This window comes from Ursus arctos, unplaced genomic scaffold, assembly GCF_023065955.2.
Source record: "Ursus arctos isolate Adak ecotype North America unplaced genomic scaffold, UrsArc2.0 scaffold_5, whole genome shotgun sequence".
In the NCBI taxonomy this organism is placed as follows: domain Eukaryota; kingdom Metazoa; phylum Chordata; class Mammalia; order Carnivora; family Ursidae; genus Ursus; species Ursus arctos.
In genome coordinates, this window is record NW_026623067.1 from 37,484,477 (window position 1) to 37,506,204 (window position 21,728).

Genomic DNA, 21,728 nt, shown 5'->3' on the forward strand with positions numbered 1-21,728 from the left:
ACATTTATAGTTGAATATCCTTAAATTTGAATATCTTAGTAATTTGGAGAGATACATACTTTTTCATGAGAGTGGAATGAATAGGAAAGAATTTATTGGAATTGCTTAAGTGAGCAAATTCACTGAATTTATCTGTGTAAAGTTTTCTGTTAAAGTTTATCCATTTCTAAATCATAAATTATATTTCTGGGTTCTTTAATTGCAAATTAACTGAATTTAGACCATTTGTAATGGAGTATACTATAAAGCTAAAATGATCACTGCTATTAAAATTACTCTTTTCACCCAACTGCATTAATTACCATAGAGAATTTGCAATATATTTTTAAGAAAACCTGATTTTAATAGTTGGGGAGTTATTTGATCCTAAAAACCTAAATTTAAGGCCTAGGCCATTTGACAGACTCTTTTCAAACAAATTTCATTGTTATGGGTTAAGTGAAGATGATCTAAACTAGCATTGTCATGTCAGGTAGAATTTCATAATCCAAAAACAACCAAGTGAAAAGAGAAAGATATGATTGGTTTCAAGCTAACAATTTGTCATCTTACAGCTCCTAAACTGACTACCAAGTTTTGATGTTGAATGGTCTAGTCAATTCATGTCTTTAGGAAAGCTGAGTAACGGCAAAGGTCATCCGTTAGAAATATTTTTCTTAAAAAAATTTTTTCATAGTTACTCATGTATTTTTATTTTGTCCCCATATTATGTTTGGTATTTGTTTTCTTTTTCTTTTCTTTTTTTTCCCCCTGATGTGCTTTGCTTTTGTGGAAAATTGTCTTGTTTGATAGGTAGAAACATGGTGGTGATCCTCTATGTAAAATAAAGTTAATTTTTAAGGACCAGAAATATTTTACTCATTTTGGAATTGCAAGATTTTTTGAATTTTCATGAAAGCATACTTTGTTTTAATGACTATTAGCAGTTTGCTTATTAATTAAAATTTTATAGCATTTCATGGGAAAAAATTAAGCTAAAAGTTTAATTTTCTTGATTTAGGGTACACTTTTAATAATTCAAGAGGCCTCCAAGTTCAAGGACCAAACCTTTATATTCTGGAATTTTGAGAATCATGGAAGTACTCTTCTTAACATGTGTTTTAGTCTAAACTGGATTAAAACAGAAGGATCCTCGGAGGACTTAAGATGTCCTTATTGTGAAGTAGCAAACTTAGGGGACAGGTGACTTATGTATTCACCTTGACTAGCTCAACCAGTGGTGGGCATCAGCTAATGAATTATTAGACACATGTTGGGATTGGATCAAGCTCCCGTTCAGCTGGAGTGTATTGGCAATTTCCAGTGTAGGTAGTTGTTGGTGGCATTTGACCTACCTCCCTACCATATACGTTTGGTTTTTTTTTTTTTTCCCATCTTCCTTTTTCCTCATTTCACTGTCCTTTATTCTTCTCCTTACCATAGGCCTGCCAGTGACACTCGAACTTACCCCTTTAAGAGGGAAGTAAAGAAATTGTTGGCTTCTGCCTTAGACCATAGCTAACTGATCCCAGAAAGATTTCTGTATAATGAGATAATTGGGCAGTTTTTCTGAGGCATAGTCTTAAACTGGCAATCTGAAGGGCATTGAAATCATTAAGAAATTTGTGTATTGAAGAGAGTAAGAGGTATGTGTATTTTAGGTAAGTTACTGGGGGCTGAGATTTACTGGTTTGGAAATTTGAGAGCAGAAAGGGAAGAACCGTTTAATGTCTTCATGAATGGGAGTGTGAGAGTTATATAAGGGAATGGTTTGGAGGTAAAGTGGGAGAAGTTTTTATTGGAGGTAGGAAAAGATACTAAGGTGGAGTCTTAAATGAGCATTGTTTGCTAAGGACAATGAAGTTGATCTTCACTAATGAAGTTTCAATAAAGTCGGAGAAAATGGGTCCCTTGTTGGTTACGAGAAAGCTGTTGGTCTGTAGCTAGATATGATGATGATGATGATGATGATGATGATGATGATGATGATGATGCATTATACAAATCTGCTTTCAGGTGTAGGATGTTTGCTTTTCTGGACAAATTAAGTAGCACAGTTGTGGAATGACAGCTTTTCTGGTCAAAGCCTGTTGGTACTGGGGACTTACTATTGTGAGGGAAAGAAGATAAGAAAATTTCAAACTTTTTCACTTATCATTTTTAAACTATCAGAAACATTTATGGTACAGATTCTTTTCCTGGGCTCATGTTACAGTGTAGTTTAGCTTTACTTTTCAAAATGGTCCTTTGATCAAATCATTTGATTTTACAGTTCATAAAGATCCATATCATGCCTTGATTTTACAGAACCTTGAGCCTTTGGTCCACATTAATTTCTTACAAGAGGAGAGTAAACCAAGTAGAAACACTAAACTGCAATTTTAGGTATCTTTTCATTTCTTTTACATTTGCAGTCCCATCATTTAAGATTGTGGACCTTATGAGACCCTCAATAATACTATATTTCTGAAATTAGACAACATACCCCCCCAAACTCAAATTTCTTTTTGTTGTCCCACTTTGTTACTTTAAAGTTGTAGAATTCCCAAGTGTCCAGTGGTGGCAGATAGTAATGTAATTTAGTATATCTTGGAAGTTCTTATGTTCTTTGTAGGGTGAACTGATAGTGTCTAGATTTCTGTTCCCAGTGTCCCAGGAACATTTTTAATTATTTAAGATAAAGAATTGCTGTAATATTTTTATTAAATTACATAATTCAAGTTTATTTGGACTCCTTTTTAGTTTAATATGGACTTATTCTCAGTGATTCTGACAGTATTTATTTCATTTTACCCAAATCTGTATACGCTAGTGATAAAATTTCTTAGCTAAAAAAAGAGGTTCTGATTTTGTATCTGGAACGTAACTTTTTTTAAAAACAAATATCAAGTTCATTAACAATAGAATTATTTTTATTATAATTTATTTTTTAGAGTTACCACTTAGTATGTTTTTCCCATCCTACCGATTTTAAATTATGATACAATTACATTCTATAACTTGTTTAAGTCCGTGCAGAGCCTTCTTAAATAGCCCCTCCCTTGAGAATTGTTTTTTAAAAAGTGAATTCCCAAACCTAGTCAAGAACCAGTGATTTAAATGACTGCCTTTGAAAGGATTCCTTGAGTCTAGTCAATGGAGATAAATGATAGCCCATTTCCATGCTGCATACAGTTGTTAGGGTTTATAAAGTTATCAATATGTAAAAGTGCAAAAGCAGGAAAGATGTAAAGTTGCCTATAAAATTTCTAGTTTTCATTATTTGCACTATTTATCTTTGCACTTGATTTTTTGAAAGTTAAGACTAGTCACTTTCACTTTTGTTTCTAGTCTTTTCTAATTTCTTACAGAATTGTTTTCAATATCCCACCCAAAGCAAAACTTATATGCAATTAAATATGCTTTATAAGTCCAAGAAAATATTTCTTAGTGTTAGGTATGTAGAACAAAAATTTGTTTTGATAAAAATTTTTAATATGGGCCTTTATTTGCCAATATAATCCTTTGTAAATGTGAGCTTTATTAAACTATTTGAATAGACAAAGTGAAAGCTTAGGATAGAAAAAAAAAATATATATATATGTATGTATATGAAACGATGTCTTTGAGATCCAGTTTCCTGCCTGAAATGGCCTGTTTTCGGAGTGTTGATTTATTTTCACTGAAGTCAATGAGATCTGAGTCTAGCTGGGTATTGGCTTAAAAAGCTGGAAGTGAAGTGGGTGGCAAGTGGCAGCTCCCTCTTTTATGTAGTTTTCCATAATGCTCATAGAGTTTCATCATGGTCTATGTGATATAACTGGTATTGAAATAATTACATTAAATGAATATTCCTTTTTGGAATTCAAGGTTCACTCACTTTTTGAGGGGGGGAGGGTGGCAAGGGATAAGAGACTTTATTTTAACTAGAAGCATTCTTATAACCTCAAGTTGTGCTCTAGGAAGAATAGGAGAACAAAATGTGTACCTGTGAACACATTTTTTGTCTTAGTGAGATTGTGCAACACAGTGTTCAAAATTGCAAAAAAAAAAAAAAAAGGTTGATAGTTTTGTCAATAGAACAGAAATATGTTTTGGCTAAAATTAATTTTTGTAAGTTATTTAATTATTTCATTTTATATTTCCTTCCCTGTATCCTTTTGGGCGCTTCATACTTAAAACTAACAAGTGAGAGGCCTCTCTTTAGATCTGGTTTATTTTTGGAATGCCTGAGTGTATTTCTCGATGGGGGGGGGGGCACAGGGTGGTGTTTTAATTCTTGACATGCTCTTCTCAGCATGGTAGTCATTCTGGATCTCATGTTTTGCAAACTCTGTTGATAATTCAGTGATGTATTGAAATGTGTAAGTCCTCTATGACATTGTGTGAACGTTTGTGGCTGGCCTTTATTGTAGAACCTTGTAGTTTTGTTTTCAATTGGGATAGAAAGTTAAACTTCCATTGTTCAAATTTTAGGTTTATCTAGTGGAATTGTGCCCGATAGTTGTCTAACTATGGACCAATTTGGGGGAATGAAGGTTGGCAAATGTGTATTTGACTCTAGATAATCCTTTACTCAAAATCGTAAACTAAAGGCTATAGTGTTAGAGTTGTCTTAAGTTTTAGGTTGTCAGATCTGTAAATGTGAATGATGATCAGCATTGTGTTTATGAATTTCCTTAGGGAAAAGAGCAAAATTCAGTCTCCAGACCTTTTCTTGGAGACTAAACTTACCATATATGGAAAATGAAAATATTTTAGAAAGTGGCTTTGATTATTTTTTAATGGAGTTTAATCAGCTTAATTATTTTTCCTAGGTTGAAGCACTTATTTCCCAAATTTGAATAAAGGGAAAAGATCAGCAAATTGGCCCCCTTTTTTTGAGGCCATTTTTAGTTTTCTGCACCCATTTCCCAACCCTAGTATAAAATGAATTACGGGTATCCCTCTGAGTCCCTGTAACCCCTTTTTGCGATCACAGAAACCTTTGATAATCTGATGAAAGTGATGGACCCTCTCCCCAGGGAAAAAAAAATGCACATACACAGATAATTTTACATGCAACCTCAGGGGCATCACACATCTTCTGAAACCCAAGTTAAGGATCTCTGCTCTAAGTAAACTCTATAGAGAAAATTCTAATGCAATTAATTGATAAAATTAAGAACTAACTATTGGCTTAAAACATTTCAGATTGGAATTATTGTTAGATGGTGGCCCCTACTAGCAAAATGTGACATTGCAACCAGCTTTGTTAGACATCCAGACAGAAGGAAAAAAGAAGCAATGTTCTGAGAGCTATTTATAAGGAGTCAGGGCATCTCTAGACATGGGAGCCATTCCTGGTTCAAGGCAGGGGTCAGGGTGCCTGACAGCTTCTAGCAGGGTAGAGTTTGATAAACCACAATGCTCAGGATGCCAAGGGGTTAGCCATTTATCTTAACCCCTTCCTCACCAAAAGATTTTAGTTTTGTCTATTAGGAAAAAAGATGTCACTGGGGAAAAAAAAAAAAGATTTGCCTTACAACTTTGCTGGAACACATCAGTTTGGTGACGTATGGGACACCAGTATTATTTGTGAGAAGGTACATAAAACCAAAGTAAATTATTCTCTATGTAGAACATTATTTACTAGCAACATTTGTTTGGATGTATTAGCTTTGACAATTTTTACCAGTAAATATTGGTTTTATTTAAAACTGGGAATCCAGTTTATAAATAGGATAGTTGTTGTATCTGTCCTTTCCCCTATGTAAAGAATAGTTTAAAGATTTATGCATACTTTTTACTTTTCTCTCTTGATGCCATGGAGTGGGGTGGGTGGGGTGGGGGGAGATCTTTGAGTCAACAACTGACAAAATGTCTTCTCCAAATTTAAAAATTGAGAAACAGCACTTTAAGTCCTAACTCTACACCATTTTAGTAGTGCATGTATTAGTTTTCATAATGATTTTTGGTGCATGCCTTTGGGCTTCTTCAAAAGTGTACAATAGGAAAGTATATTTCCTTTCTTAGAAAGGAGATTTTTTTTCTACTTTGCAACTTGTGATTACAAAAATCTTCCACTGTGGGAAGATTAACCATGTATTGAACTACTGAAAAGTATATATTTTTAGATATACAGAAGGAATCTACATGGAGCAGCATTCAGACCTATATAGAAGTCATAGCATTCTGTATAGGACCAAAAAGGAAATAACATTAAACACTTAAACAGACTTTGTTGGGTAGAAATACCTTTAGATCTTGCATTGACTTCCAAAAAGAAAACACCACAGAAGTTTGCTGAAAACTTTTGTTGTTTGAATTTTCTCTGTCAGTGTATTTAGCCCAAATATAACAGCTTTGGGTTAACACATACATAGGAATCAAAAAAACAAAACTAACTAAATAGATCAGTCTGGTTTGTCAATCCAGCTTGACTGAAATAAGTAAACTAATCACTTGGAACATGAAAAACTGTCCAACTCCTCTAAGGTTTTGACAAAATAATCTTGGCTGATGTGGGAAGATACCCACTTTGATTTCTGACCTGACAGTGAAGATTCATGCTTGACATGATTTCAAACCTGACAGTGTCTGTTTAAGGAGCTATGGTACAGTTTGCTAATTCAATCCCAGATACCTGTTGATTACCTGTGAGATCTAGAGTCCAAAGTAGCCAGCAGCCATACCCCTGAGTGCTCTGTGCCCATCAGATCTCTTAAAGTAAGCAGGGTTGGGACAGGTCACAGCTCAGATGAGTGACCTCAGGCTGTGGACAGCCCCAGATTCAAGAATTGTATCTGTTTTCTTGGGAGTCATCACTGAACTAATGTCCCACATGGTGTTACTTACTGTAGATGCTCTCTCTTGGAGGAGGCCCAGAGCACACATCCTAATCGCTTGTGGTACTCAGAGAGGGGGTGCTAACTCTGAGGCCCTGGCCAAATTCCAGTTTAGGGATGTGGGTCTTCTTCTTACCATTCTAATTGGAAATGTGCATCGCTTCCCATTTTCCCTGTTGACCTCAGTGCAAACTGCATTAGTCTGTTTCTTTGCCCTGGTCCCAAGTAGGATGCTGGTGTGTATTATATGGGCCACGTTCATGCCTTATCTTAATGCACAAGAGTTGAGGAACGAGTGAGCTCCTATATCAAAGTGCCCTGTTGTTAGAGGGAAACTCTTGTGATGCTTTGGAGGTGAAATGGGCCCTTTTAGCATAAGTTGGGGAATATGCACTGGCCGGAGGCTTCCAGCCATGAGGTATGAATTGAAACCTATTTCCCTCTTTTCTTATAGCATGTTGAGAAAATCTGTTGGGTTTTCAGCTGTCAGGGAAGGCCGGAGTTCTGCAGCTTTAATCTGGGTAACTGAGGCTGGTTGGGGCAAGACTTTGGTTAATTAACTGGGTTCTCAGATGCCACAGACTCCGTGAAAAGTCACCATTATTTTCAATGGTTGTGATAGAATTTCCCCCCAGTAGCCATTATTTTAAGATTATATTGCAGAGTTGCTTTATTTGAGCTTTTCATGTATACACAATCCCAAACTGGAAGAAATAATTTAAAAAAAAAAAAGAATCCTGCTGTGAAAGGTATATATTACTCTAGATTTTTCTTACTGTAAATATTGTAAGATTGTAATACTGTCGATATTTTATTAACCAACAAATGTTAATCTATGTGAATTCAGACTTATTTTAAATGTGCTTCTTATTTACTGTGTGTGGTCCCTGTTGCTGACAGTATTAAGTTATATTCTGATGTAAGATTAACTTTATTAAAGAATGTAAACATTAATGTTTCCTTATGGGAAAACAAATAAAGTATAAAGAAGACAATTCTTTTCATTAAAATATACTGTGTATTTACACTTGCTAGACCCAGCACCACTTATAAATTTAGTACACTGTTCAGAATTTTAGTTAACACAGCTGACATGGTTGTGCTCTGTTTGAAAGTCTAAGAGTAGGTATTGTTGGAATATAAAGTTTGTATTTGTCTGCTGTGAATCATAATCTTGAAATTTCTAATCAAGTTTGTAAAATTTTTATAGTAAAACATTTTAATGACAATTTAAAAATTTACTTCTCTAAAGAATGGTCAAAACAGTATCCTTTCAAAAATAGAATTGTTCTTTAATATCTTTCCAAACTGACTTTGGTTAAATGGACCAGATGTATATTAGTTAAAATTTAGGACAAAGTTGTGAAATTCTTTGAGTTTACAAGTTAATCCTTATTGGAGATGTGCCAATTATACAGTAGAATATCATTAATTTGCACTGTTTGGGGACCCCATTAAGAATGCTGAATTTCGCCAACTAAGAAGTAAGCAAATGCAATTTAAAAAGTAAATTTGAGCATTCTGTATTAAATATGTGCAGTTATTATCACATGAAGAAGCGCAGTGTGTCGGGCTGTAATATAACCATACTTGCTGTCATGTTCTCCCATCTCAGTGCTGGGAACTCACCATGTGGAAACCAAGCAAATGTGTTGTGCATCAGCCGGCTTGAGTTTGTTCAATATCAAAGCTGAAACTAGCGAGGTCTGCTGTACTGCTTATTGAAGTATTGTGATTCTTTTAGGCATTGATTCTTACAAAATATATACTGTAACAGTATACTTTGTACAGATTTAAATTTTATTTGAAAAAAATGAAATAAAGTAGGCAAAAAAATAAAGATGTTTATTTTTCATGTGACTATATAAACAGATCAGTCTTTTGTTTCAGTGTCTTTGGGGGGGATCTGGTTGCTCTTGTTTTTGGTTTTTTGGTTTTTTTGATAGATGGAAACCATTTTTAGGACTCAGTAACAGGTATACTTGCCTGATCATTAATTGGCTGCAAGTTTTAAGTGTGCTCTCTCACACTGGAAAACTCTATTTTCTATTTTATTTTAAAACACACTTATTTATTTCTAAAGATTTTATGTGAATGACTTGCCTGTCTTTTTGAGTCAGGTTTTTTTTTTTTTTAAGATTTTATTTATTTATTTGAGAGAGTGGGAGAGAGAGTGAGCACAGGAGCAGGGCAGAGGGAGAGGGAGTAGCAGACTCCCCTGCTGAGCAGGGAGCCTGTGACATGGGGCTCGATCCCAGGACCCTGGGATCATGACCTGAGCCGAAGGCAGATGCTTAATGAACTGAGCCACCCAGGCGCCCCTGAGTCAGTTTTTTAAATTCTCTGATGGTATGATGGTTAACCTAGCCCATCACAATTGAAGAAAAAGAAAACTTTTCCCATAAATCATGCCCCTTTCGAAACCATGGAAGGTTTTTTTTGTTTTCGTCTTTTTTAAATTTGGTTTAGGGTAGTGGAAGACTTACCAAAGAGTGCATGACAAAACATGACAAGAATCTTCTGAAGAAAATAGAGGTTGTGCTTAAAGATGCTTTCAGAACTGCTTTTCTAGTGAGCAGAGTGGTAGAGAATGAAGTTACCAATGAAAATGTGGCTCAGGTGTGATTCTTCAGAATAATTTTAATGGGTCTTCTTATAGAAGATTAGATTATTAGACCAAAAAAATCCCAATTTTGTCCTCTAATTCAAAAACCAGTGGAGGCCTTAGGTGTATGACATTTTCCCCAAACTTTAGAAGTAGAGTTGGAAGTTTAATTTCTGCATTCTCCTCATTTTATCTTTGCTGATGCTTTCACTTACCTTCAGCCTGGATAGAAGGAGGCTTGGAACAAGTAGTTGCAGGGACAAGGTCCCTGCAAAAGTCACACCATAGAAAATTTTTCATTGTTATTTAAATGTATGTGACAGTGGTTATATTCTAAAAGCTGTTATATGGCCATAAAAATATCTGAAGATCATATTATTACAGTTCCAGGCTTTCCTGGGTGAATCCCAAGAAAGTTGTGCTATTGTTGTTACTGGTTTTTTCTTGCTCAAGTGGCCCTCCTTTGTAGAGAACAGCAGACTAGCTGTTAGACTAGCTTCTACATCTGACAGCCAGTAAAAATAACGCAGGAATTTTGCGTATGAAAACTTAAAGCTGAGGGTGTCACTGTTTGGAGGAGGTAGGTGGGCTGCAAAGAAACTTTCCCCCGAGTTCTGCCAGGCCTCTGACTTGGGAGGCACGCACAGAACAGGTGGGTACTTCCTGAAAAGGAGACCAGATTCCCTACTGGGCTCAAGGTGAAATCAGTCTAACCTTTGGATCCCTTTCGAAGAGTTGGGCTCTCTAGTTATAGGAGCTTGAGGTGGAAACTGTAGCCATGATTTGTGGTGAGTATAAGGGAAGGAAAAGTCAGAAGCCCCTTCCTCACTGTCTGTGACCTTACTCTTTTAAAGACGCCAGATGGGACTATGATAAAATATGCCCTATGGATGGTCATTTTGAAGAGCAAGTAGTGAAGTTCTGCAGGGCTGCAGGGGATGCAGACTTGGGATCAGTCTGAACTACAGGACAAGGCGTATCGTGCCATGGGAGGGAGACCCTCAAGAAAGGGGCCCAGCATGTTCAACAGAACTATTTGTCATTTTTATTTAGCTCTTTGTTTTCTAAAGTGATATAATTGGCAAACTCTTCCCACCGCCACCTCTAATTGATGTTACCTTTTATTTAACCATGTGGTATGTCATTTAGTTTGGCTCTTTTGCATGGTTTTTAGAAATCTCTTTGTTCCTAGTTCCAGTAACAGTCTCTTTCTAAGCAGACAGGACTTTTTGATTGAGAGTACAGGGTCTGGAAGAGGGTCTGCTCATTCAGCACCAGAGGGAAGAAGAGCCGTCTTTTGCTGTGGCTGACTGCTGGCTAACCTCAGGGCAGGCACACCTCACCACTCCTTTCACTCAGCACCATCCCCCACGCTTCTGGAACTTGGGGGGGAGGAGCCACTTTCTTTCCTGAAAATGGGGAGTCTACTTTTCAGTAAGGTTGTCCCCATTCTCATCAACAATGATTTTTATTTATTTTGATTTGTTCAAATTGGGCCATTTGACACTTAAGTTGGCAGTGAGGAAATGTCACAAAACAGAGTCAGTGAATGTTGCAATGTTTAAAAGCAGGATATCCCCACCTTACAGCCCACAGGGTTACCCACTTAACTCCCTCCCCCCCCATCCTAAGGATCCTAATTCTCCTTGCATACCCAGCTCACAGCTTAGACCTTCCCCCAAGGAGCAGGAGTTTCTTTGTCATCCTCCTGGGAAGATCCGTAGCAGGTCTAACCTGCCTCCAGTTTTTCTGTCTCTGGCAGTGACACTAAGGGTGGGTCTATACTGCTACCATCTTAAATTTTTACAAGCCCACTACTTTTTATTTTAACTAACATTGAATCCTTAAAATATGCAAGGTACCAAGCTAAGTGTTTTATCTAGATTATTTTATTTAATTCTTACTACAACCCTATGAGATAGGCTATTATTTACCCCCATTTTACAGAAGAGGGAAACTGAGGCACAGAGCGATTAAGTAACGTGCCCAGGGCCACACAGTCAGGTGTGCTGGCAGGCTGACGCCAGAGCACACCCTTGGTCTCAGTCACTCTAGTGCACTGTCTTCCCGGTGAGGTTCTAACTGGTAGAGTCCCCCTGACTTTGATGTCACCTCACCTCGGGATGTACTTAGCTGGATGGCAAGGCTTATGTTCCCTGTATAGCTCAAAAGCCACACTTCCTGTTCTGAAGGTTGATTCATGAATGAATCCACATTTTCATTTCCCTCTCCCCTTTCATGGGGGAATGACTTACTCAGAGCAGGGCCGACGAAAGCCGGCAATAGCCTTTCCAGGCCTCTCTCTCCACTGCTGATTTTGAAAGTAAGTACAGCCCTAAATACTATTCCTGCCTCTTCCCACTCTCACCACAATGACTTGATCAAAGAGCCCTGTGAATGAAGCCCCTGAATTCTGTCTGGTGGAGTTGTTGATTTCTTTCTGTTTGCCGGATTATAGTCCCCAGCAGATACCCTGTCCCGCTCACAGCTGACCTCCTATCTGGGCCCATCTGGCTTCAGATACAGGCTCGAAAAGGATCAGGAGGCAGCCTTTAGGAAAGGATCCAGGTCTGCCCAGATTCCCAAAACCTCACTATTCACCAGTAATTGGCCCAGTAATTGGATCAGCCAGGGCTAGTCCTGTAGTTTCTAGCTCAGAGTTATGCTTAGGCTTTTATGTTTCTGAAGGCACTTTCCTGCATCCTCTAAAATGCTATTTTCCAGATGCTTCCTGACCTCCAAGGGGAGGTCCAGAGTCTGTCACTCTCCAGGGGCCTCTTCCAAAAATAAAATATGAAATTCCTGGGGACTTGGGGTGGTTTAGATGGCTGTGGCCTCTGTTAGAACTCTTGTCTGAAAAGAGACGTTCACAATTGAAATTGGAACCCCTCATGTGTTCTGTATCCTCTGTAGCAGTGATTCTTAAAGTGTGGCCCCCGGACCAAGAGCATGAGCATTCCCTTAGAAATTGTTAGAAATGCAAATTCTTGGGCCTAACTCCGGAATGAACTGAATCAGAAGCTTGGCTTTGCTCTTCAGGAGCCCGGCGACCCTTGTTACAAGGAGCCCACCAGCTGACCGTAGGGCACATGGAAGTGTGAGAGCCACTGCTCTCTAAAGCAAGGTTCTCTGTGTCTTTCCGAGTCTTAGATTTGAGAATCCAGAGAGAGCTTGTGGCCATCTCACCTGCTTCACTGATCCTCCTGAAGGCCAAGTTACGAGTCCCTGTTGTGCCACTTAGAGCTTGTCCAGCTCTCTCTGGCTTTCACCCTTTGGACACCACCTCCAGAAGGGACGGCCACATCTCCCCTATTTTTTTTTTCTTTTTCTTTCTTTCTTTTTTTTAAGTAGGCTCCATGCCCAGCGTGGAGCCATCACTTTCCTCACTCACGACCCAAGACCTGAGCTGAGATCAAGTCTGACGCATGACCGACTGAGCCCCCCGGGGCGGCCTTCTCCCCTAGTTGTTCTTTCATCTGTGTACTGTTGGTCGTCGCGCAGAGCGCACCAGAGCACACGGGGAAAAGGGCATGCTCCGTGGATGTGCCGCAACTGTAACCCATGGCCTCTAGACAGAAACCAAGTGCTCAGGCGTGGGGCACCAGGCCAGGAGCCTGGGGCCAAATAGAAAAGTGATTCTTTCTCCTAGAGCTGGGAGCGCTGTGTCAGAGCAGGAGCGATAAAAACTGCTGAGCTTCCTGTGCCAGTCCTGGCTGGAGCTGGCTGACGGCAGGTGGAGTTCTGGCAATGGCGAGTCCTGGCTCTGCCTGTTGTCCCTGGTTGTTTGTAGCACCCCGTTCACCTGCACAAGTGTCCTCGTTTGGATGACAGATTATGTGGCCACCCATTTTCTCACCTGTCTCCTCGCTGGTCTCCTTACAGCCATTCTCTCCCCTGCCATCCGTTCTCCACACAGCAGCCTGCTTGTAAATATGTTTTCGAGGTTCTTATGAGCCGGCCCCTGCCTAACTCTCCAGCTTTGTCTCTTCCTTTTACCTCCTTGTTCACTTCTCTAAGCCATGTGGTCATCTTCCTGTACCTTGAACGCATGGAGCCCATTGCCACCTAAGGGTCTTTGGCTTTGCTCTTCCCTCTGCCCAGAACGTACTTCCCTCCACACCCCCGCACAGCTGGCCCTTCTCATATTCAGGCCTCAGCTTATGTTCTTGCTTCGAGGGGGCCTCCTCTGACAACCCAAACTGAAGTGGACTCTCCCTCACTGCTTTGGTTAAGTTTTCTTCCTAGCACCTCTCCCTGTCCAAGATTGACTTCTCTATGTTTTTCTGTTGATGGGCTAACGCCATGAGGGCAGGACTCGCTAAGGCATCCCCAGTGTCAGAATGAGGCTGGCACACAGCAGATACTCAGTAAACATCTCTTAGCTAAATGACTGGACCCCAGTGAGTAGGCCATTTCGGAAAGTCAGCTCTGCCTCTGGGGCTGACTTCCTCATCCACTTTGAACGCAAGTATTGTCATTCTGTGTTACCTCACCGCTGGCGCACAGGTGGCATAGGACAGGGGCCCTGCATTGGAGATGATTTTCTCAGCCTGCTGCCAACCCTCCTTAGCATCCTGCACCTCCCGCCTCTGTGCGGGGCTCAGCATCTGCTCTCCCCAGCTATTTCATCCTTAGCCAAAGCTCTGGGGAAAGGACAGGAACCCTGGACTCAACAGAGACCTTAATGCCCACTCTGCCCCCAAAAGCTCCCCAAAGCATCATTAGTTGGGCCTCTAGCCATTCAGCATGCACTTGGGGGCCCCCTTGGCCACATTCATCTGGACTTTTCACTTGATGAACTCGGCACTTACTCTCCCTGGAACCCACTAATTGAGGGAAGGGAGGAGACTAGCTATCTGAGAGGTGATGTGCCCTGTTTCTAAATGCTGAGGGGTAGGAGAGATGTAGAAAAGTATGGCCTCCATAGAGCACCATCATCATTGGTGACATTTCACTGAATCCTGGCTCTTCTACTCTCTGTTACTTGGCCCTCCCCCGAGTCTTTAAGATGGGAGTGGTGACAACCACACACACACACACACACACCGCAACAACAACTCTACAGGGAAGAAGCAGAAAAGAGCCTTCTTCCTTGATTCTAAACCTGAGGAGGAAATGAGGCTCCCGAGCTCAGCTGAGTTTAAAATAAATTTCAGCTCCAGGCTATGGAGTCATACAGTCATAGGTAAGTCAGACGGAGATAGGAGATAGAGTTTGAGGGTTTCCAACCACTTCTCCATGAAGTGAGTCCCTGATGGGAACCAGGCTGCTGCATTGTGGGCAGAGGATAGGGAGGGGAAAGCAAGGACCTGGGACCAGAGTGGCACTCTGGAGGATTTCTAAGGCCTTTGTCTGAGTCCCAATCTTTTGGGCAGGAGCGTGGAGGTGGGGATTAAAAGTATTAGGTCTGAGGGGCGCCTGGGTGGCTCGATTAGTTAAGTGTCCGACTCTTGATCTCAGCTCAGGTCTTGATCTCAGAGTTGTGAGTTTGGGCCCATGCTGGGCTACACACTGGGCATGAAGCCTACTTTTAAAAAAAGAAAGAGGGTATGAGGTTTGAAATCAGGCCTAGGTGCAAATCCAGTCTCTGTCCCATCACTCCCTAGCTCTGTGCCTTAAGGAATGCTACTTAATTTCTCTTAGTCTCAATTTCCTCATCTGTAAATGGGGTAAGAGGGCATACCTCATTTGATTGTTGGGAAGACTAAATGAAGTAATTTATGTCAAGAGCTTATAGCACAGTTCTTGGCACAGACTAATGGCCGGTAAGTGCTATCATTATCATTAGCCTTGTTGTCATGGCGCTGTTGTGGTTGTTACTGGAAAAAGGGAGAGAGATGTGGAACTTGAGTAGTCAATAGGAGCACTGCTTCCAGCAGCCTCCGCGTTCCAGGTAGAGGAGCCATGAAAAGAGCAGATGCCTCTAGAATGAAGAGCTAGTCTGCATTTAGCTGAAGGGAAGGCAAACCCATCCTGACCCCTTCCCATTTCAGCCTGGGTACCTGCCTATCTTCATACCTTTCTCCTCCCGGTCCAAGGAGGATCAGTCTATAGCTGTGTCTTCACGGACCTAGCTGGATACTGGACCAGATTTATTTTGGTCTGTTATTTAGTGTCTCTCTTCTAGACGTGGGGTGTCTGAGGTTTTCTGGCCGTGGTAGAGAAGAGTGCTTTTTTGAAAAACAGAATGTGGTCTCTGTCTAGGGACTCTGCTTCCTTCTGGTCACAGACAACAGCAGAGACTCTGCCATCTGCCAAGGGCGTGGGATGACTAGAGGTCAGTGCTGAATATTAATTCACCTGTTGGACATCTAAGATAGCAGTTAATCAGCCCTGGGAAACAGCTCTTGCGTAAGAAAAGGAGTGATTTGCCTTTGGCAGAAATTCTTAAGCTGGTGTTTTTGGGGGGTCTGTAAAGCTCCTGAAATTTTATACAAACTTATACCTGTGTGTGCAATGTACATTTTTCTAAGAAGAAGATCCATAGTTTTCTTCAAAACTCTTAAGGGAATTCATGGCCCAAATAGGTTCAGAATCGCTGGTCCTAATCTGAGAATAGAAAGAGAACCCTCCTCTGAGGGTCTCTAAGAAGCTTCAGCCTGGCTGATTGACAGGACTGTCAGTGAGCCGGGCCCGGAAGCATTGCTGAGGCTTTGAGGAAAGAGAGCTGCCGTCCGTAGCTCTGTGTTGGCTGGTTGGAGCCTACCATACCCGTTTGGGAAGTTGGGGGTTTCGAGCTAGCTGAGTATCTGAGATGTGGTTATAGTATTATAAGGCACTCGACACTGCTGTATTTTATGCCACATGGAGGTCGGATCTGGCGTCATCTCAGAAGTGGGAGGCAGGGTCGGGCGCTTCTCCAGGTGTGTTTTGGTGGTCGTAGTGGTAGGCGATGCGGGAATCTCAGTATGTTGCCGTCATTTGACAGTTTGATACGTGGTCACTACTCAGCGACAGATTGTGCACTGATATGAAGTTGTTTCGTTCCCTTTTGAAGGCATTAACTCTAAAGCCCGTGGTCTACTTTTTAACTTCCTGGAGACCAGTGGATTCTTCTGACCTGTGGGGCACCCTTTCTTTAGGGGTCGGGCGCCTCGGTCATAGTTCCGGCTGTGCGTACTTACTCCTCGCCTGCCTACTTGGGGCCTGTGAGATTAATGCTTTTTGGAATATGATTCTGTCATTGAGCCTGTGCCCCCATTCTAAGCAGTCCTGATACTTTCTTCTGCTTTTCTCAATACCTGTCATTCTTTGTTCGAGTTTCTTGTTCATGTTAGAAAATGGCATCTGCCTCCCTGCTGAGACTTTCCCCCTTCCTCTCAAACCTCAGATCTGTGTGCTCAGCCCAGCTTGCTGGATGGCACCAGAATGCGGCAGAGGTATCCTAAGACTTGGCCATCCTCGTACCTGAATCAGGCAGACATGCTCTGAGCTCAGAGTCAGGCCGTACGTGGGCAGTGTAGACTGAGAGCAGCAGGGCACAGTGGTTCCCTGGGCTCCCCCAAGAGTAGAGCCTGATCCCCATAGGGTGAATTGGCTGAAGAAGATTCCATGGGACTAGAGTTTCACTTTGCTTGGAAGCCTTGTTCTCCGAACATGAAATAGTCACGTCTCCAGGACACAGGCCTCTGACTTGGAGCCATCACCGTGCAAGGCCGCCCAACTCCTCCAAGGACATAGACGTATCCAGCGTCACTGCTAGAGGGGGTCTAGGCAGGGGCCGTCATCCCAGGACTGCCCTGATCCCCACAGAGCTGAGGGATCTCATGGAGGTGATTAAAACCCACAGGAGGTGACAGTTTCTCAGCATGCTCTTCCAAAAAGGCTCTGGGTCTTAGGAGGAGCTCAGCCACACCCACTTTGCGAAAGTTGAGCCCAAGGACTGAGACCAGAGAGACAGTCTTGTTCCCATTCCTCACCCCGGGCCTTCTGTCTGGCTTTACCACCTCCTCTCCTGTACCCTGCTTCCCTTAACACACTCAGGTTAAGCTGGCTCTTAGTAACTATGACTTGAATTCTTGAATTATATCTTGATTATAGGGCCCCGGGGACAATGAACAGTAGGGAGTAGCCGTCCTCTGGTGCGATTTGCCTCCTCCGAAACCTGGATTTTGGAGAAGGAATTGGGAGGGAAAAGACAGGCCTCAAAGGCCATCTGATCTCACAGTCCACTGGGCAGAACAAGCCACCCCACTGTCCAGCTGACTGTCTTTCTAACCTGAATGCTTCCTTGGGTCATACAGAGGCTTTTTATTATGATCAAATGTATCAGTCCTCTCCTTTATGCCTTGGTATTTTCTGGTCTTTAAATAAGGTTTCCCTATCCTTAGATAATAAACATATTCTCCCATAGTTTCTTGTATTTCTCTTATAGTTGTGTTTCTATGTTAGTTCTTTAATTCATCTGGAATTTGTTTTCATATATGGTGTGAATTAGGAATCTATTTTTTTTTTTTTCTGGAGGGTCACATGCCGCCCGGAATTATATAGGCCATCCTCTCCCCAGTGACTTGAAATACTACTCTTATCACATTCAAAATTCCCATAAATACATGTGACTGTTCCTGGATTCTCTATTCCACTGCACTGAACTTTTTCCATATTCCTTGGACCAGCGGCACACCATTCCAGTTGCACTTTTAGGATACGAGTTTTTTTTCTTTTTTTTTTCTTTAAATTCAATAAGCCAGCAGAGTATGTTTTGATACAGTGTATTTTCCTCCAAAATTGTTTTATTATTTGTACATATTTTATCCTTCTAGACGTACTTTGTAATCGGTGTATCAAGTTTCACTTAACAAGTCTTATTAGGAATTTGGTTGGGATTTTATTTTATTATATAAATTAAGTTGGAGAGAGTCGATATCTTTATAACATTGAGTCTTCTCATCCAGAAACAGAATGGCTCAGCTATGTTCTCAAAGGCCTCTGGGGGAGACATTCTCTTTTGTGCTGACTCCTACGGTCCCCTCAGCACCCCTTGGCCAGCGCCCTGAGCCGCCAGGTCCTTTTATTGCCATGCCCCCATGATCCTAGCTTACTCACTCCCTCTTCCCCCTCAGATATGAGTGAAGCAGGGAGCATTTGCTTTTGCTCAGGCATTCCAAGCTTTTTCTTTCTAAGACTCAAAAGAACTCCAGGGGGATTGTCCTGTCTCCCTTATTCCCTGCCTTTACATCCCATTCCCAGCACCTCCCTTCTCATCTTGCTCCCTCAGGAATTGCAGTGCTTCTAACCCAGAGGAGGACAGCTGGGTGTTTCCTTTGGTCGGAATTCCCTGGGAATCTGGTGGGCCTGAAACACAGCCCCTCATTCTGACCTCTCTTTTCATACTGTTGCGTGTAATTTCTAAGCTTTGTCCTGACGAGATGGATGGAAGGAGAGGAGAGCTCACAGGGTATTTGAGGAAACAGAAGTGTTAGTGATTCTGTGCCAGATACCCACACTAAAGGCAAGAGTTTATGACCCCAGATCTGCCAGCAGGCACCTGGGACTTTGCACATCAGCCTGGGCTCCATAGAGCATCTAGAAATTCCTAGCCATTTTTGATCCCGGATTTCTGTCCCGTGCACCAGCCTCAGGAGGCAAGCTGCTAGGTCAGGCTGACTGTCAAAGGCCTAGGGGTGAAACAAAGAAGGTCCTTCTGCCCAAAACCCTTTCAGGGACAGCAGTATCCAGCAGTTTTGTTGCCACTATGAAAGCCAAAGGAGCCAGAACTAAGGTTGTGTGGGCTCTCAGACCAGGGGGGTGGCTGGGAAGTAGGGAAAGAGCGGCCCAACATGGGGTCCAGGGCTTAAAACTTGCTTTAAGGCCAGGTACAATAGCAACACAAAGACACAGGCGGTTTGCCCAAAGCATTTGCATATGTACCAAGTACCCAGAAAGGCCACAGAGCCCCGACATCCAGACACACTTTGCCCAGCCATGCTCTTCTCTTGTTTCTACGTCCGCTTGGCTCTCTCTGCATCACCTCCTCCTGCTTCCAGGCTCCTCTGGGGTCAGGTCAGCACAAGTTACCATGAAAATATCCCTTGTGGCCTTGACCGATCTTCATCTGCTGCTTATCCGGGGGATAAGATTTCAGGGTAAGGACTGCAGAATTTGTTACAGTGATTGGAAAGTTACTCTAACATAAGACTATTACAGAAAATGATTCCTAGACATTTGTATTTCAAAGGACAGAATGAGCCACTCCAGCATAGTGAACCAATTTCAGGGACAGGAAATCTGCCACAGTGGCTGAAAAAGTTCTGGTAACACAAACAGAGCTACAGTGTCTGATTCCTTGAGATCTTTCATTCAAACACAGTATGCTGCAAAGATTTTTCCCTGGCCATCCCCCACCCTACCCCCCAAGTTGCTCAAGGCCCAGCCAGCCACCCAGTTTTACATGTCTAAATCTGAAATCAAAGTCCCAGGCAGGGAGACGGATTGTCACAAGTAATTGCAACATCCCACAAGAATTTGTTTGGAGTTAAAAGGAGCCAAACCTGGGCCTTCTCCAAAGCTTGCAAGTCTGAGCTTTTGAGAACCACATTTGATCTGTTCCAATGAGCTACGTGTAGATGTTTGTCTTGTACCTGCTTGGCAGCTCTAGGGGACCCTGTAGAACTCCTGTGGCCCACCACGGTGACAGGTGTGGCTCCCCCTAGTAGAGGACAATGTGGGGATCGGCTTGAATGAACCACAGGCCCCCAAGGTTGGCCTTTAACTTCTGAGCAATGCTAGCGCTGGGAACAGGACGCAAGCCCAGGGGAGGAGGAAGGACACAAGCCCTGAGGGGTGAGGGCTCCCACGTGGCTGCAGGGAGGGACTTGGAGGGGAGGGGAAGGGGCACACTGTTCCATCCTTTCTCGGCAACTCACACACTCCCTGCGCCCTTGCCCTCGCCCCTACCTATGTCATTTTATCCTTACGTGTTCACATCATGACATTATTTTGAGATGCTGTTCTCTCTTTTTCCATGTAAAGAACAGCCACCTTCAAAGTGACAGCTTAAGGCTCAAACACAGTAGCTACCCTGACTATATCTCAAGACAGCCCAGCAGTACTGGGGGATACAGTTGGCTGTTACGAACCAGACACAACATCATCAGCAGCAGCATCAAATAGCTGCCACTTACTGAGCCCTTAACGTTGTGCACAGCCCGTCCTGTGAGGCTGACAGTGCCATTTCCCTATTCGACAAAGTAGAGCCCAGGCCGGGTGAGGCTAAGTGGCCTGCCCTAGGTTGGTCAGAGTGGGAGCGGGGCCTCCAGAGAATCTGGGACATTGCCATGGCTCATTATCTGCAGGAAGGAGCAGAAGGAAGCAGAGCCCAGGGAGGTGACTGCCAGCCCCACCAGAGTCGCAAACTGCCAGGTGCTATTGGAAGGGGCTTTCACAGCCTGTGCTTTCTGGGCGCCAGGTCTCCCACAGGACCCCTGGGACGTGATGCCTCAGGGATGGGGATGGAGCGGGGGAGAGCAGGGAAGGCCGGACAGCTGTGTCTCGGCTCCTGAGAGAATACTCACATCATCGTGGGCCTGCAGGACACAGTGGGCACATAAACCCTGCCTCCCTCCTCGCTGTTCTCCAGGACGTCGGGGGTGAGGCTTTCTCTGAGAAGTAGGTTACTCCTCATTCCCACCACTCTGGCCCTGGCTTCAAAGAACACAGAGGGAGCCAGAGCAGGCCAAGGTAGATTTCTGCTTGAAGGCCAACTGTCCCTCAGCCCAATTTCTTTTCAGCACAGCCTAATATCGCTTTGTCCCCACAGCTGATTTACATGGCAGGTTTATTTAATTAGCCAGAGATGAGTCAAAGTGCAGCTTGTCCTCAGAGTTAATTAATATTTACTGAGCCACCACACAGTGAGTGACGCCAAGACTGGACTGTGTCCTCTCTATCAGCTTAGGGAACAGACTTCAACCCCTTGTGCCTGGCCGGATTTGGGAACTGGAACCAAAGAGTAGGGACGATGAGCCTCTGAGCTACTAAGAAGAACAAATGAGGTCATGCACCCAATGTGCCTACCACAGTGCGTGGCACGTAGTACGGACTTAGAAATGGATAGCTGTGTCTGTAAATGTTAAAAAGGAGTGGCAGGGCATGGTGGCTGAGAGACCTTGTTCCCCTATGGGACCTATTCCGGCGGAGGTGGGGGTAATGGCAGCAGACGCTACGGGGCATGCACGGCCTCAGACGCACTCCTGTAGGCATCATTCGTGAAGAAATAAGGCATGCTTCTCCCCGTTGCCATCAGGCTCCTGGTAGAAGAGGGAGGACGTGGAGGGTGGCGGACCCTGAAGGAACTGAAGCAGAGCATGAGTAAATGGAAGCTCTCCTTCAGCTGTGAC

General features: G+C 42.7%; 2 protein-coding genes across 3 annotated transcripts in view; both read left to right on the forward strand.

The window, feature by feature from the left end:
• PURA (purine rich element binding protein A) overlaps positions 1-21,728 on the forward strand; it is a 126,500-nt gene that overhangs the window by 12,307 nt on the left and 92,465 nt on the right. The gene's annotated exons all lie outside the window — the stretch shown is intronic.
• IGIP (IgA inducing protein) lies at positions 8,219-8,650 on the forward strand. Its single transcript, XM_048220738.2, has one exon. It carries the CDS (start codon positions 8,318-8,320, stop codon positions 8,477-8,479), a length of 162 nt encoding a protein of 53 aa, XP_048076695.1. The 5' UTR covers positions 8,219-8,317; the 3' UTR covers positions 8,480-8,650.